Source organism: Pongo pygmaeus, chromosome 8 (assembly GCF_028885625.2).
Source record: "Pongo pygmaeus isolate AG05252 chromosome 8, NHGRI_mPonPyg2-v2.0_pri, whole genome shotgun sequence".
NCBI classification, from domain to species: domain Eukaryota; kingdom Metazoa; phylum Chordata; class Mammalia; order Primates; family Hominidae; genus Pongo; species Pongo pygmaeus.
Genome location: NC_072381.2, coordinates 75,954,822 through 75,971,815, shown reverse-complemented (window position 1 = coordinate 75,971,815; position 16,994 = coordinate 75,954,822). Strand labels below are relative to the sequence as shown.

General features: G+C 35.7%; 1 protein-coding gene and 1 non-coding gene across 3 annotated transcripts in view; both read right to left on the bottom strand.

The window, feature by feature from the left end:
* Positions 1–16,994, bottom strand: part of CTNNA3 (catenin alpha 3) — a 1,765,907-nt gene that overhangs the window by 701,100 nt on the left and 1,047,813 nt on the right. For both annotated transcript variants that reach the window (XM_054435153.1, XM_054435155.1), the window contains exon 10: positions 7,922–8,014. In XM_054435153.1, coding sequence (XP_054291128.1) covers positions 7,922–8,014 — 93 coding nt within the window. The remainder of the gene's footprint in view (positions 1–7,921; positions 8,015–16,994) is intronic.
* LOC129007031 (small nucleolar RNA U13) lies at positions 3,901–4,002 on the bottom strand. Its single transcript, XR_008492210.1, has one exon. It is a non-coding gene; the product is annotated as a small nucleolar RNA U13 (small nucleolar RNA).

The following is a 16,994-nucleotide window of genomic DNA, read 5'->3' as shown; positions in this document are numbered from 1 at the left end:
CACTGATTTGATTATTACACATTGTTTATGTATCCAAATATCATACGTACCCCCAAAATATATATAACTATGATATACCAATTAATAAACACACAAATAAAGAAAAAAATAACTGATAGTAAAAAGTATGGTAGGACTTTATGGTAAAAGTCTGCAAGGTGGAGCTTCCCAGTGATTCTCTTTTCCACAATTAGGTTTACTTTTCAATTTAAGGGGGAAAAAATCTAGGGATGTGGTTTCTGGCCCCTGCCCTCTCCTCGTTTCTCGCAATGCTGCTGAAACTATTCTTTGGTTAAGATGACTGCTCACTTCCTAATTTCCAAATTGTCAGTACTCATCCCTCTGGACTTCACTGGAGTATCTGGCTTTGCTGATCACTGTGCTGAAATGCTCCCATTTGCTAGGCTTCCAGCAAGCCACACTTCCCTGACTTTCCTCTTAATTTGCTCATTGTTCTTTTTCGGGTTCCTCTTCCTTTTCTCTCCCAGATGTGTTTTCTTAAGGTTATGCCTTTGATTCTTTTATTTTTATTTTGCTCTTTAGCAATCTCATCCCACATTTATGGTTCTAATCATCACATCTATATGAATGGCTACCATAATCTGGTGGTGACATCTCAAGTTCTTGTAGTTTTGTTTTCTATCATCTCAACCTGGATCTTCCGGTAGTAACTTAAATATATTCATTTCTGTCCTAAAGTGTCCCTTTCTTAATTTTTTTTCCAATTTCTTCTAATATAACCACTATTTTCCCAGGTACTAGGCTATAAACCTCAAATTCATTCCCTTTCACCTCCATCATCACAATCATCTAATTTGTTTTCAATTTCTGATCAATTTATATTGTCCATTTGCAATTTGTCCCATCTTAAAAATTCTTATTCCTACATCTCTTATTCAGATCCTGACTTCTGCATGTAATATTCAATCATCTTTTAGCGGGTCATGCCTCTCCCTTTTCCCATTCAGTTGACACAGAATTTTCAAATCAATCTTCCGAAAGCACAGCTGTGATGATGTCACTCTCCTACTCAAAACCTGTAGTACCTGTAGTAACTAAACCAAATCTATGAAACCAATCTAAACCCCTTCACTTGGCACTAAGGGCTACAACTTACCTTTCCACGGACTATGCCCTCCCACTGGTTTTTAAGTGGGGCAACATCACTTTACTAGGAGGTTTATGGAAATGTGTGAAGGCACTTTTGGTTATTAGAAAGACTGGTCTGGGGGAGGTGGAAGTTGTGTTTTAGTGCTGATTCTGAGCTTTCTGGCCTCCCCAGAAAAGGTTGAGCTCCACCACTGTGACTGTATCACACAACAAAGAATTGTTCCACCCAAAATCCAAGGGCGCCTCCTGTAAAGAAACAACGTGGCTTAGACAGACTCAATTGCTTACTTTTTTCAATTTCTATTATATGTTTTTCCATCTCCGCTGCCTAGAATGCCCTTTTCATATTTTCCCAAATGTGCAAATCTTGCTTCTCCTTTAAGGCCCATGGAAAATGACATTTTTCTGTGGGCTCTCCCTGTGTTCCCTGACATGAATCCAATTTTCATGCCATTTCCACCGATTCCTCCCAAACACCACTTCCTTTCTATCTGGATAATAAATTTTCAATTTTGATTATAAACTTAATGTCAGCAGGCTCTATCTTTATTTTCCTCCATGACTAGAAGAACGTTGTCCAGGCCAGCACAGATCCCTTATGTTGATGTGCTTAATATCACAGCACACACCATGATTATAAATGAGGCTGTAAACACTTTGGTTTGTAATTCATTCTGAGATTCTTGCCTTGGCCGGCATGTGAAACCATGCTTATTCTAGGCTATGTACTTTAAAGTCATTATCTAATTTTTTACCCCACTTCCCCACTTGAGTTTGATGGCCATGACTTCTCCTCCGCAAATTCTGTTTCTTCTGCCAGGACACACCACCTCCATATTTTCCTTCTAATAAAACTTAGGCCTTAAAATTCGTATTTCTCAGAACTGCTCCATTGAATACCCCCTAAATCCCCACCCCCTGCCCCTGCCTCACCCTAGCTTCATGGATGCTCCCAGTAGGTGGTCTGTAAGTATTTGTTGAATGAAGAGATCCTTGGAGTAGGTGGAAGAAAGTGGCTGTGTAATTGGAACAAGATACAGAGCAGTGATAGGACAAAGGCACAGACATTTATTTCCAGTCTTAGTAGCTGTGCTCATAGCTGCACCCATGCACTCTCTCCCCACATAGATACCTCATCATCACTAGAAAGAAACTGGTACTAAACTTACATTTGAAATCACCCTAGTCAGTCTTGAGGATACACCACTCAATTATTATAAGCTTTTTAAAAATAAAATCACCTCATTTAAGTCTTTTTTACATTATGACACGACTGTTTGTTTCCAAAGTCTTAAGAGCATTTTGTGCCATTCTCTAAAGTGAAAAGAAATAAATTAGGCATAAATTATAAAAGGCCTGATATGGCTCTTACATGATTCTTAAAGAATATGGTCATTTTACATGGAATATTTGGGTCCTATATTGTTTCATTGCAAACAAAACCTCCATCATCATCATCAACAGTAGATGAAAGAAAATATATTTGCTTCCCCAAAGCTTGATACTTAGAAAATTAAGTGCTTTCAGTTCGCAGATATGACAACTTCTCTATCAGAAAAACAAATAAAAAACCCATACAAATAAGCACATAGTTTTCCATTTGAAAGAAATAGTCTAATGCCCTTACTGAAGTGTGTACTAAATACATCATAACTTAATCAGAACAAGTTGCTGTTTTTACAAAATAGTCCTGTCCATGCAGAGAGAGATAATGCCAGTCACTTCACATGACTGATACTTCAACAGACAAAGTGTCATACTGGGACTTTTATCACTTTGATTAGAAATTGGGAGTTTCTACACTCCCAGAAAACAAAAAAGGAAGGAGAATAGCAATGGCTTCCAGCATTTACCTGCCAATGAATATAGTCCGAAAAAGGTCATTGAGGTATAATCATTCACTCAGCAAAAATGTACCGAGTACCTACTATGTGTCAAGCATTATTCTTAGGAAATATCAGTGGAACAAAAATTCCTATCCTCATGGAGTTTATGGCTTTCCATGCTAAAATATGAATACAAGTGATCTCCAGTGCATGTCCTAGCCCAAATACTTTGTTCTTTTTATATTTCACATGCTTCTCTAGGGCAATCTTGACTTTCTTCCCTACTTATCAACACACCCAATATACACCTCTTTTAGAAATTATAGATTTTCAGTAACAACTTATAAAAATATTATCTCTTTATACCCAACCACATCACTGAAAATAAATTAGGCATCTTTGGAATCTGTTTTAGCCCTGTCAGGTCATTGGATACTACTTGGTGAGAGCAACAGATAGCTATAACAAAGCAGGACTACATAGTGACTCAAACTAGACAGTGATTGGAAAACTTGACTTATTTTAGAACAACATATTTTAGAACCACATTTCTCTCTTGTGATTCTGGAAAATCTAAGTACTTAGGAGGGTCTGCCTAATTGAATGTGTGTTCACCACAGGGAAAATACCCCAGGTTTTCATCATGATTTTTGTTAATTAGTGAATCTTATTTATGGAAAGAACACTTAAGAGGATCTCATTCTTGCACTTCTCAATAATGAAATTATCTCTCCAATATTTTTGTCAAGGTATACCCTATTTTGCTTTTGTTTAAACACTTCCAGTAACGAGGTGATAGCTCACTATGGCTTAAAACAACTTATTCTTTTTCTGCCTATCCTTTAAACTATGGGCCCAGGACTCAGCATGAAATTCTTGATGTGGACATTCCTGTGCCAAGTATATTGAAAATTTCCTTCTATTTCACAAGCTAAGTATCATAATCATTTTATTTTATTTTTCATGTCATACCAATAATGTGCTAGTGTCATAACAAGGTTTGAGGGAGGCATGTGTCACACATGAGCATGAAAATCCAATGATCACACTTACACTATAAAAAGATCAATTATTTCAACACTATAAGTCAGTCCCCATATCATGCTACTGACTTATACTGTTAAGTCACCTAAATTAGTACTTTTAACTTTCTGGACTTTTCAGGCCACAGATATTTTTCAAAGAAGAAAGAGACACAGGAAGGAGAAGGAACTGACATAGGGAGGGTATATTTTTATTTTTTTATTAGTAAAGTAAAAAAATACTTTTTATTTATTGATAATTTATTTTTTGCCAAAAATAAAAATGTAAAAAAACTATTATCTACTTTATTATTTCATAAATCAAATATTTCTGATAAATATAAAGTAGTAAATATAAAACCTGAGAATGAAAAGTTGAATAAATTTCATTATATGGAAAAAAGCTAACTACACTGAGCTACTTTTGCTATACACCATGACAATGCTTTCATAGATCCAAGTTTGAAATTCACTGAACAAGAGAGCAAATGTCCCTCTCAACTCCTGATGACCCACATGCTTTTGATGTGCAATAGTTTCACTATACGCTCGTGCAATAGGTTGTATTTAAGCTAAGGCCCTGACTTTATATTTGCCCTTATTTAATTTCAGCTTATGAGTTTTCAAACATTAGACCATTCTACCTTTCTCAGTTTTGTGCCTTACACAAATATAAAATGTTTACTTTTTCAGTATTCTTCCAAGTCACTTGTTAAAGTGGAGCAAGGATTAAGCCCTATAGATGGCTTTATCCTTCCACCAGGTTGAGTATAACTGTTCACACACCTGTAGTACTCCGGCAATCATCCAGACCACATTTCTCTCTTTCATAAAACAGACAGATCCATTAGAGGATCTCAGGATTGGGTTTCAAAAGGCTTCTAGACCCACTTTTCACCCAAGGTTTGTTTGTGGCCCCATAAAATACCTTGGTCAACTAGTCACTCTCCTTGTGTTAAATGTGTGTAGTGTTGAGAAACTCCAAATCCTGTGTTCTCAATAAAGTCCAATTCCTGTCAGGATAGCTCTGTTAAAAAAACTCATCTCTATATTGAGATAAAATTTGCATTCTTCTAACATCTGCTCATAGGTTGTATTCTGCCCCTTGGGGCCCTTCAGAACAAGTCATTCACATCATAGTCCTTTAAAGATATAATGAGAGTGATTGTGTTTCTCCAGGTCTTTTCCTGGCTAAAAATTCCCTATTGCTTTTCTGAGGTGTTCATATGATATAGTTTCAACTCATGTCACTATTTCAAATACCTCTGCTAAGTATGCTCAAAGTGACAAATCTTTTTTGAAGGGTGATACCTATAACTGGGCAAAGCTTTACAGTTGTAGTCCTTTGTACACAGTAAGAACCAGAACAACTCAATTCACTGAAAGCTAGGTGAATTCAATTGTACTTAACAAATAGAAATTCAGGGCCACCCTATCAGCTCCTCCTGACCCAGGACTTACCTGACTCACTTTAAAATCAATGTAGCCTATGAATTCAGATCTCATCCTTGGTCAGTATCTATACATAAAATAGCCACTGTAAGGGACTTTTTTCTATCAGTTACAGCTCAAAGTAGTTATACTGTCTTTTCTTCATCTTATTAAAAATAAGACACATCATATTAAGAAAAATATCAAGAGGTTGTTGCCAAAATCATCCCTGCCCTCTATGAATATAGAATGATTTATCATTATAGCAACCTTCTCACTGATTTATACACTGAACAAATATTTATTGAACATCCAATATATATTTTATTTCTGCTAGGTACAGGGGATATTAATAGTGAATAAGGGAGATCAAATCATTGACTTCATGAACTTTCTGTGTGAGTGTGTAATACGTATAATAAAGGTAACAATATAAAATATAACTTCAGGTTGTGATATAGACTCTAAAATAAATAAATATGGTAACATAATAAGTCATAGCTGGAGGAGTGATTTAGGGAGAAGGGAGATTGATCTCTGAGAAGATGGTATTTAAGCTGAGTCCTCGTAAACAGAACATAAAAGAAGTTGTCCATATGGCCGTATGGGAAAAGAACACTGGGGAATTACCAAGTGCAAACATAATATAATGTTTATATAAACTTGTACATGTGTACGTGTATTTATGTTTATAAGTATATATGAACATGTGTATACAAATATATATTAGACAACGGAAATATTTATAAGTCCTTATGGGATGTGTGTAAAACAATGGTGGAATTTCACAGTAATTGAGAAAGGATCAACTATTTAATATATGATGGTGGCCCAAATGTCAACACTACTAAATGAAATGATCTCCACCTCATGTTAGACATAAAAATATATTTCAGAGGGAATAAATATCTGTATGTTGAATAATAATACTTTACTCTTTTAACAACATAATGTGGGAAATATGTGACATATTTGTTGGTAGAATGTCTTAACAAGGCACAAAACCACAAACCAGGACACACAGTAGGTGCTCCATAACTATATATTTAAATAATTAAAAGATAAATCATATGTTTACATTAAAGTTCTTAAAATCTTCTGTGACTGAAAAATTATTTAAAAATATGTCAAAAGACATGGGCAACAGAGATATTTTTAATAAACCTAAGCAAATTAATTACAAAAAAGACAACCCAACTAAAATTGGAAAATTGGAAAAGGATATAAGCAAGTCACCGAATTAGAAAGCCAAATAGTCAATAAATATTTGCAAAAAGAATGTTCTCACTAGGAATCAGAAAATTACACATTAAAACCAATGAGAGATACTTAATACTCTTCAGATTGAAAAGGCATTTTAAAAAGTGATAACCTTGAGCATTATTCACAATGTGCAGAGATGAGAACACTTAAAGAGTGTTGATGGGAGTATATTTCATTCAACTACTTTAGAGACCTCATTGCAGTATTCTGTTCCCTCTGGAGTTTCATAGAAAATTGACATCAGTTGGGAGATCTCAGCTGCAGGTCCTCTAGATCTCACTTTTCCAGCTTGTTCTTACTTGTTAATCAACACTAAGTCCAAAGAAGCAGTTTCCTTCACAGTTTCCTTAATATTCTTCGAGATGAAATTGTCAGCAAGGCAAATCAAGAATTTAACACATGCCCTACTTTTTGTAGACTGAGAATCTCAGGAGATGTCCAGAGACTTAAAGTCCCTAATCTCTGTTATATTTCTCATCCTTATAACATTTGTGGTCTTTATTAGGAAGTATCCATATTATATCCTGCTTCTTCTCAGATAAGAGTGTTTAAAATTGCTCTATGTGTATCTTGATTCATGGCTTCAAAACCATTTGTCATGTAGAAATAATTCCCTAAAAGTGTATCACTCTTCAGATTTTAAGAAACATCTGAATTACTGACAAGAAAATATTTCTTAACTTTTTTCAAACCCATACCTTCTTTGATAAAAGAAAAAAAGAGTCAATCCTTTCAGCTGATTTGAAATTTCAAAATAAATAATTACTAAAAATAAATCAAATCATTTGGACAAAGCACCCTTGCCTCAGGAGATTCCAATATGGCCACTTAAAGAATGTCAGTCTTTTTCTCTACTCTCTTTTTAAGAATCACCTTAGGACAATTCAGTCTTCCATACTTCAAACAAACATTTTGGTCAGGCACGGTGGCTCACGCCTGTAATCCCAGCACTTTGGGAGGCCGAGGTGGGCAGATCACTTGAGGTCAGGAGTTCAAGACCAGCCTGGCCAACATGGTGAAACCCCGTCTCTACTAAAAATACAGAAATTAGCCAGGCATGGTGGCACATGCCTGTAATCCCAGCTACTCAGGACGCAGAGGTTGCAGTGAGCTGAGGTCACGCCACTGCATTCCAGCCTGGGCAACAGAGTGAGACCTGGTCTCAAAAAAAAAAAAAAAAAAAAAAAAAAAGTGTATTTCATATGCATAAAAGCATTAGGAATTATATATAATTTTACACACAAAAAGACAGTAACTTAGTTATCATACCTGTGGACACAAGGTTTCCAAATGATTGGCTGCAATTTTGACAATTTTAATTCCATCTTCATTTGTTGACATGGAACAAGCAAGATTTGCCACCTTAAATACAATCCAAAATAATGGAAATTATTTTAGATTATCAAGGAAATGCAGCAACACTTATACTGAACAAGAACGTGTACACATTCATTGAGAATCTCAATGACAAATAACATTCTCAAAATCATCACTGGTATCTATTTTATGAAAGAATTCAGAGAATCTATTAAAGCAAATAACAATAGAAGGACCTAGATAATTGTTTAAAATGAGAAGGAGAGACTAGTGAGCAAATCAGTAAACCCTATACAGTCTTTTGGTATAAACATCTAACCCACAATAAGAAGCTATTATGAAACTGGAAAAACAAAAGTTTACCTATGGATTGAATGCTAATAGGTTTTTGGAATCGCATATGATTGTGATTTATTTTAAATTTGTAATTGGTTTATTATTTCCCAGAGGTCTATTACTCATATTTAAGTTGCATTAAGTATAACTGTATCTTTATACGTTTTGTTTGCATCAAATATACTACAAAGCTGAACAAATACAAGATAATTAACTTCTTCCTGCTCTTGATTTTCCACTACAACTTCATGGGCACCGTTTGACATTCCTGCAGTGCATTTGATTCAAGCATTAGTGACCCCAAATTTCTCTTATATTATTGCTTTTGAAATTTACATTTTCTTCCAACAAAATGAGCGCTCTTTTAATTACCATTGTGTCCATGACCCAAATCCAAGGTTTACAAATACTTTCTTCAGACCATGAAACAGCCATAATAAAGAGTGAGAGGTTATTTTTCCTTCCTCTGAACCCCACTCTTGTTCAACATTCTACTTACTAACACAGTAAGGCTTATGGACAGAGGCAATGTTTTCTCTCATCTACAAAATATATCATTGTCTTTATCATTGCAAGGAGACACTTTACCTAACAATAATTTTTCTAACTTTTAAAATATCTCTCAGTTGTTTTATACTTTAACATTGCAGTTTTTCCTGCTAAGATCTAAAATACATCCAGTTGCAGAGAAACCACGCATTAGTCACATGCATGCATTAGCCACAAACAACATATGACTTTGGATCACTATTTTAAGAGTACCACAAAATGTTATTTAAATGGATTTACAGTCTTTGCTTTTTTATAACATTTCTTTTAATATGCCAATAGTGAAATAACTCCTTGGTTTTCATTCATATACAATGAAATAACAGCCATACATTATTTAACTGTGGAAGGGCATTGCTCACTTTATTAATGTACATGGGGATGGCTTACTTGAAAAGGTCTTTTGCTGACTTGAAGGTCACAATGCCTCAACTTTCATATCTGACACATAATTAGCACATTTGTGAGTTACTTGAAAAGGGCAACAGTTTCTGTGCCCCTTTCCACTCCCCAAACCCCAATCACTAAAAGTGAAGCTTAACAGTCTAATTGCTTTAATTTGTATTATATTAATTCACATTGCATTTGCAAAAAATATTGACCTGTAAATTTGAGCACTGTTTGTTTAAAGTAAAAAAATAAAAATAAAAATAAAAATCATTGGCTCAATGTGGTCAAATTATAAGAATGCTGGTTAACCTGAAGCTTAGAAATTATAAAAAAACTGCCCCTATGTAGATACTCTTTTACTTTACTTACTTATATTTAATATATCTTCATTTTCTTCTTTTTCCTTTTGAAAATATACATTCTTCTTCTGGATATTTGCTGGCCACCAGGCTTATTAAAAGCCAATTAAGTGACTGACATAGTATGAAAATTATGTTAAACACAATTTGTGTCTATATTAGCAGAATTAATTTTATACAACCCTCTAATGAAAATACAACACAACTGAAAGTTGTGTTTTCTACTCAAAGTTTTCTGCTCAGTCATCATACTAACACTCTTTTTGTCTTCATGTATTCTATGCCTGCACATATCTGAACTTCTCCTTACCAGAACTGTTCTGTCAAATAAAGTTTCTAGGTAATAGAGTATATTTCAAGTCATGTGCAGTTTTAGTGCTATTTTGTACAAACAAGGTTGAATTTTAAGATACGTAGTACCTGTGACAAAACAGAAAAGTGTTAGAAATAAAATATCTTTACATTTCAAATTTGAATGATTTTATGATGTATTTTTTTAACATTACATCAGTGTGTGAATGAAAGCCAAATTTATTCTAATGATGATTCTTCCTAAATTCTGCATGGCTCTTTAGTCAAGCATGTTCCCAAGAACAGTAGAAATGTAATTCCCTGCTGGTCAAAGAATACAGCCTGCAAATAAGATGTTCTGTAAAAATGGTTTTAGATATTTGGACATTTGATATCCTTTGTGTATCTGGGCAAAATCTGGGCAAAGCTTTGTTAGTATTCATAAGATCTCTGTAGAATGTTTCTGCTCACTGAGGGAAACAAGGATATAGGGAGTTTTTGGAGAGAAACAGATTTGGGTTTGAACCCAGTTCCTACAGTTAATAAGCTTCTGATCATGAGCAAGATATTAAATTATTTGACCTTGTTTTGTCACCTATAAAATGAGTATGATAATGACTACCTCACTGGGATGCTGTGAGAATTAAACGAGATAATGTATGGGGAGAGTCTGAAGCCTGGTGGCCCTCACTATGTATGAATTGCCTTCCATTTAATCTATCTCTCAACTAATGGAAAGAAAAAGAAAAGAAAAAAAGAAATTTCATACTCTCAGAGGTTTTGTAGAATTAAAGCCTTAGGAGCCTAAAGAAATTTAACAATATGTCTGACCCAAGAGCCACAAACTCAAATGCTTTCAAGAGCCATGCAGGGGATGGGATACAAACATTGAGTCTAGATTGAACTCAGTGGTAGGCTGGGGTTGTGGGTCCCCAAACAAAATGATTATGTATGCCCTACTGAAAGGCATTCATTAAAACGAGACAAATGAAAGGAAAAACTCAATATCTTAGCCAAACTAACAGTCTGTTGGCTTACTTTAGTTCACAGGTCACCATTTTGTGACATTTAACCCCACTCCCTAATCCTATATTGTATAAATAAGAAAACAAAATTAAGCAGGGGGATGAAATATACTCAAACCAACCAATGGCAGGGTGACTATTAACTAGCAATATGTGTGTGTCCTTTTTGCTACCCTGAAGAAAGTCTTGAAAAGCATTCTGGCATTGAAATGATTGACCAGACTTTTTATGGATATTTTGCTACATCCTTAACCAAGTCTACAAAAAGCAGAATCTAAATTATCTTAAATAAACAGGACGAAAGGTAGTTATTTAAATTTACACAGTTATTGAAAAGAAAAACCTGGGACAAAATGTTCTTTCATTTTTATGAAAGATTAAATTACATCCTTAAAATAATTACCAATATTGTAATAATTTAAAAGCAAACAAGAAGTCTTCAAACAGGGATACGTGTCTTGTTATGAGAGGAGAGTGAAGTTTTGTATTAGCATCCCTCTCTTGCAGCTCTTTCCTTCCCACCATTCCTTCTGCCCTCTAAAATGTATGGTATATTCTAGGCCCTTTAAACATGGCTGACCTTATTGCCCTATTTGGGCTCTAAAAAACATTGTAGATGCAAATGCCTAGCCAGATAATTCCTCAACTGAACAATCATGTTGATGTTTGTTCCCTTCTTTCTGATTCCTAGTTCAAGTTCATTTTATTTATTTATTTATTTAGAGACCGAGTCTCACTATGTCACCCAGGCTGGAGTGCAGTGGCTCTATCTAGGCTCACTGCAACCTCCGCCTCCTGGGCTCAAACGATCCTCCCACCACAGCCCCTCAAGTAGCTGGGACTACAGGTGCGCACCACCACACCTGGCTAATTTTTGTATTTTTTGTAGAGACGGGGTTTTGCCATGTTGGCTAAGCTGGTTTCAACCTCCTGAGCTCAAGCAATCCATCTGCCTCAGTCTCCCAAAGTGCTAGGATTACAGCCATGTGCCATGCCACTGGTCCCTAGTTCCAGTTCTGTATACTAGTTAGTATGTTTCTGTCATGATTTCCATTTGCTGGACTTTGAGTCTTTTCTTTCACTCAGCAGAGAACATAGTATCCTTCACTCCCTAACCCATAGTTTCAGGTGAGAAATTCCCTGTTGTGGAGCCTGGCCTTGTAGAATCCTGACACCTAGGCTTGTCCTGTCCCTCACTCTCTATCAAGGTCAGGAGGATGATCATGCTTGACACAAAAGAATGAGTCACCAGTGGTAGAGCCAGGGACAGCAATAAAACAGATATTTTGAGATGGAAAATTTTCTCAATGACCCTTTAAAAAAGATCTACCATACTATAGGTTAAGTCTGCTTTTCGTCATTACTTTGTTCTAATCTGGTAAAGATATTCTATTTTAAATATATTGACTATCAGAGCATGGTATGTTTTAACGTTCTAGTATTAAGTTTTATCTGAAATCTCAGGAGCACTGGTAGTGTTCTCAGTCATCTTTGAAAACGGAAATGGAATCATTGTTAGGAATGAGTACACTATTTGGACAGCCGCTTATCACATATCATTCAGTCTGCCACTGAGAAGTTCCCACACAGGTATTTACCTGTAATATGATCTCTCCAGAACACGAAGCAAACCTTGATGTTTGCTGAGATTTTCATTGTCATACATTCATTGTTTATATATTGTTCACATAGTTAATTGTAATATCATGTCACCACGTGTCCTAGCTCTCAATGGGGGAGAAAGGTCACTGTCTCATTTTCATGCATTTTCCCATCTGGCAATTGGTCATGCAACTCTTGTGTAAATACTTCCAGAGGCAGAGAATTTATTGTCTTGCAGGGCAGTCTAGTCCCATTGCAGGACAGCCCAAAGTTACAAAGTTACACAAGTTATAAAGTTCTTCTTTATAAGGAGATGAAATATTTCTCTCAACAACTTTCTCCTAGTTGTTCTAGAATCCAGAATGGCAAATATATTCAATAATGGAAATAAAATGGGGCCTACAAAATATCCAAATCAATAGTTCTCAACTTGTGGGATAAGAGAGATGGTAAGAGTAATAGAATCACCAGTAAATAGCTATTAAAAAGAAAAGTCCAATTCCCTTCTGTCAAGATATTCTGGTATATTAAGTGTGTATATGCACGGAAGTCAGAGGTGTAAGGACTGTATAATTAGATTTTTTAAAAGTTCTCCCAGGTGATTCTGATATACCACCTCCCCCATCCCCAACACATACACACACACAACAACAACAACAACAACAATACACACATGACAACACACAGATACATACTAGGATTTTGGTTAATTTTTATTTGTTTGAATAGACAGTCTTTCCCGAAGATAAATGTACTGAGGTGAAAGTCTAAAAAAGAATGACCTGAACATGTGTGGGATAGCGTAGGAAGTTTAATAGAAAGCTTCACAAATTAGAGGCAAGAAATAATGACTTAAACTTCTACTTGAGAAATAGAGAAAAGGTTAAAAATTAAAATAAGAAAATCAAGTGTAGGGGATATTCTGACCTTCCATCCAAAATCCATTCCTCCTTTTGGTAATAACACTGATTTCCCTCGGAGAGCAGTTCTTTTTCTAACCAGTGTAAAGTCTTGGTACGACTGTCAATCAAGGATCCTGGTCCTCCCCTAGGTCTAGCCTGGGCATATCCCTCACTTACTAGTGCCACCTACAGCCCTGAATCACTCTTTGTTCTGTTGAATCTTAGCCTTCTTTCATTTTGATTTATGTGCATTACCTCATGTCTTCCATAAAGTCTTTTATTTTCTTTTTAAGTAAGCCAAATTTATTTTCCTTTGCATACAACCAGAGAACCACAATTCTTAGTAAGTACTGAGCCAGAAACTTATACCCTAAGAATGTACTAATCTCAGATGGATACTTTCAGCAAAGTTGAAAGCTGGTAATGTATAACCATAATTATTTCTGTGAAAGGCAACTTCTTATTAAATGCCTGCCTCTGGGTTTAGTCAGCCTGCATGTCCTAGTGTCAGGGACAATTGCAAGGAAGGAGACAGTCATTTCAGTTCCTGCACATACAGATAAGTGTCTTTCTTTGACAATCTAATTCTTCAATGTCTATTAGAACATGTTACATATCAGGTACAAGAGAACATCTAATTCTTGAAGAAAATAATTTATCATTTTTGAGTTTATCTTTCAGCAAGCTGTTCATTCTGTTTGAAAACCACCCCTCACATACTCTTTGAAAATCATACCTATACTTCAAGGCCTGGATCAAATATTGTCTCTTCCACAAACTCTTTTCAGATGCCCAGGATCCGTATCTTTATCTTCCCACACTCTTGCATTATAGCAAATTCTCCTTCTCTCTAAACTCATTTATGTATCTATCAGATGGTGAGCTCCTTGAGGGTAAAGATGATGATATACTCTTTTTAAAAATATTTTCCCATCAAGTTAAATACCCCAAAAATAGCATTTCATCTATGTAAATAAATAAAAATAATAATTTATCTCTATCTGGAACTGAATCATTGTTAATATAAATTACTGTCTATTGTGTCTGAAATTAACACATTTGGTGAATTCTATTTTTTAAAGTCCTCTGTACAACTTAATTTGTTCACTGGGAGCTGTGTCCTTTCTTCCACTCCTTCCCAATAAAAATGATCCTAATTCTGTACCATATGAATATAAAGGTAAGAATTATTGCTTTAGGTTATGGGGGGAAACACTTGAGAAAAGAAAGTCCTTAGGTTATTAAACTTAACTGCCCCAAGTGGATTTCAGTCTGACTGTGTATATTCATTGGAAACATCAAGATTAGACAAATCTGTAGCAAAGATACAAATAAACAGAGAAAAACTTTGAATATGGGTGTGGAAATAATCTACCTGAAATGGGTTATTTATTTTTAACTTGTATTGGCAAAGGAGACTTGGGTTTCTTTCTGAATTTAGAAATGAATGGCAGTTCATAAAAGCTTGTGAAGAAGCAAGAAGAAGGAAAAATGGTGTCTATGCCCCTTGGACACAGTAGTAAGTAGCAAAACTACAAAGTCACTAGCCAAATCACTGATAGATGGAACACTAGAAGTTCTTCAGGTTGGTGGGAGATAGCAAGAGTTGAACTAGATACTTTGAGTTTGAGTTGCCACTGAGATACATAAGAAGACATAAACTACATATAGTTAGATGTGTAGTTAAGAGGGGGTCTACAGTGGAGATATTAATTAAGATGTTACTAGTTTATTGATGGTAATTAGATATTATTATGTGAGGAGAAAAAGTTCTTGGAGATATATAAGATATTAATATTTATTAGGCAGAAACATGAGGTTACTCCTTCAATGAGTCTTAGAAAAAGTGGCCAGAGATAAGAAAGGTTGCCCATGATACTGTGATGTCATGGAGACCAGGAGAAGAAAAGGTTTCAAGAGGACGATATCATATATCAAATGCTGACAGGTCAAGTAGGTTATCCCTGAAAATATCCAATTCAGCCACAGAGACAACCATGCTAATCATTCCTAGAGTGTTTAAGTCAAATGATGGTGGTTAAACTAGTCTGACATGAACAGAGGACTGTGTATGAGGTAAAGTAACCCCATGAGTCTTATGACTCAAGGCAGACAGTTACAGGTTGCCTGGATAATACTCTCTCATTCTCCCATCTATCCATTTTAAAACATTTTAACTCTCAGTAATATCTCAAATCATGTATTAGGTTGGTGCAAAAGTGATTGCGGTTTTTGCAATGGCAGAAACTGCAATTACTTTTGCACCAACCTATGCTTTTGCTGTCCTCTACCCTAGTTAAGATTTTGATCAGTTTTATTTATTTTATTCTTGTTTCCAGTTTTAGCTTTTGTTGTCAGCAAATGTTCTTTCTCTACAATATGTTCACATTGCAGCCAACAAATCTTTTCAAATGCAAATTTGGTTTCCTCATCATCACCTTCCCATCCCCACATCATACCCCCATCCCTACTACATCTTGCAGTCTGGCCCAAGAGTCATCATGTGTAGTTCTTGTTGTCTCTTTGCTTCAGCTATATCAATGTACTTTTATGTATCAATGCTTGCTTCTGCCAGAAAACATCTGTACTGTTCTCTGTTGGCTGGAATGCTCTCCTCCTCCCTTTTCACAGCCACCTTCACACCACTTATACTTGCTTAACTGCTATCCATCAGATCTCTGCTCAAAAGTAATTCTTTGGAAAGTTTTTCACCAACACTGTCCTCCACCTCCACACAGAATACCTGAAACCTCTGCCCACCTAAGTCAGATTTTTCCTTCCAAGCATGATTCTCAGTTTGTAATTATATATTCACTGGGGAGATTACTTGATTAGCATACATTTCCCCAGATTTATAAAAGCAGGGACCACACCTGTATTTGCTCATCATTCAGCCTACAGTGCCAGTACCTGACACACAGTAGACAATCTATAAATAGTTCTTCGGGGAGTGAATGAATGCATGAATGCCTGAATCAGTATGCTTGAGAATGTATCGTCTTCTTGATGAACATGAGATGACAAATGAAAGAAAAATGGGTTTGAAGGGAGGAGTCAGCAGCAGAAATTCAGGACAAGAAATAAAGAAGAATGAAATTTTTCCTTTGAAATTCATTTGCAATATTCTACAAAGGCTTAGACAACTGGACTTTCAAGAAACGTACTTGTTTTTCTTCTAGTCTGGCCATCATCCTTAACAAGGCTTGGGGGGCAGCTTCTTTCAAGTTTTACCTTCACTTAAGATACCAAATTTGGAACTATGGAATAGGTCCCAATTTAGCTTTTAATTTATTTATTTTTAATCAAGCAAAGTAACTCTTAAAGGGCCCAAGCTGGATGCCAAATGCTGGGAAGTGTGGCAGATGGAAAGAGGCACAGTAACTTCCATCGACAAATCCAAGAGCTTCATTGTCTATTTCAGAATGTAATATATGCTCTGCTTCTGATAATTGCAGAAAGAGCTAGAAAGAGCTGTGATCCCATGTTGGCACCCGAGTAACCGCTGGCTAACAAGTCAGCCCTTCTCTTTCTCCTAGTGAAGCAGGGCTGCTCTGCTTCCCTTGATAGTAAT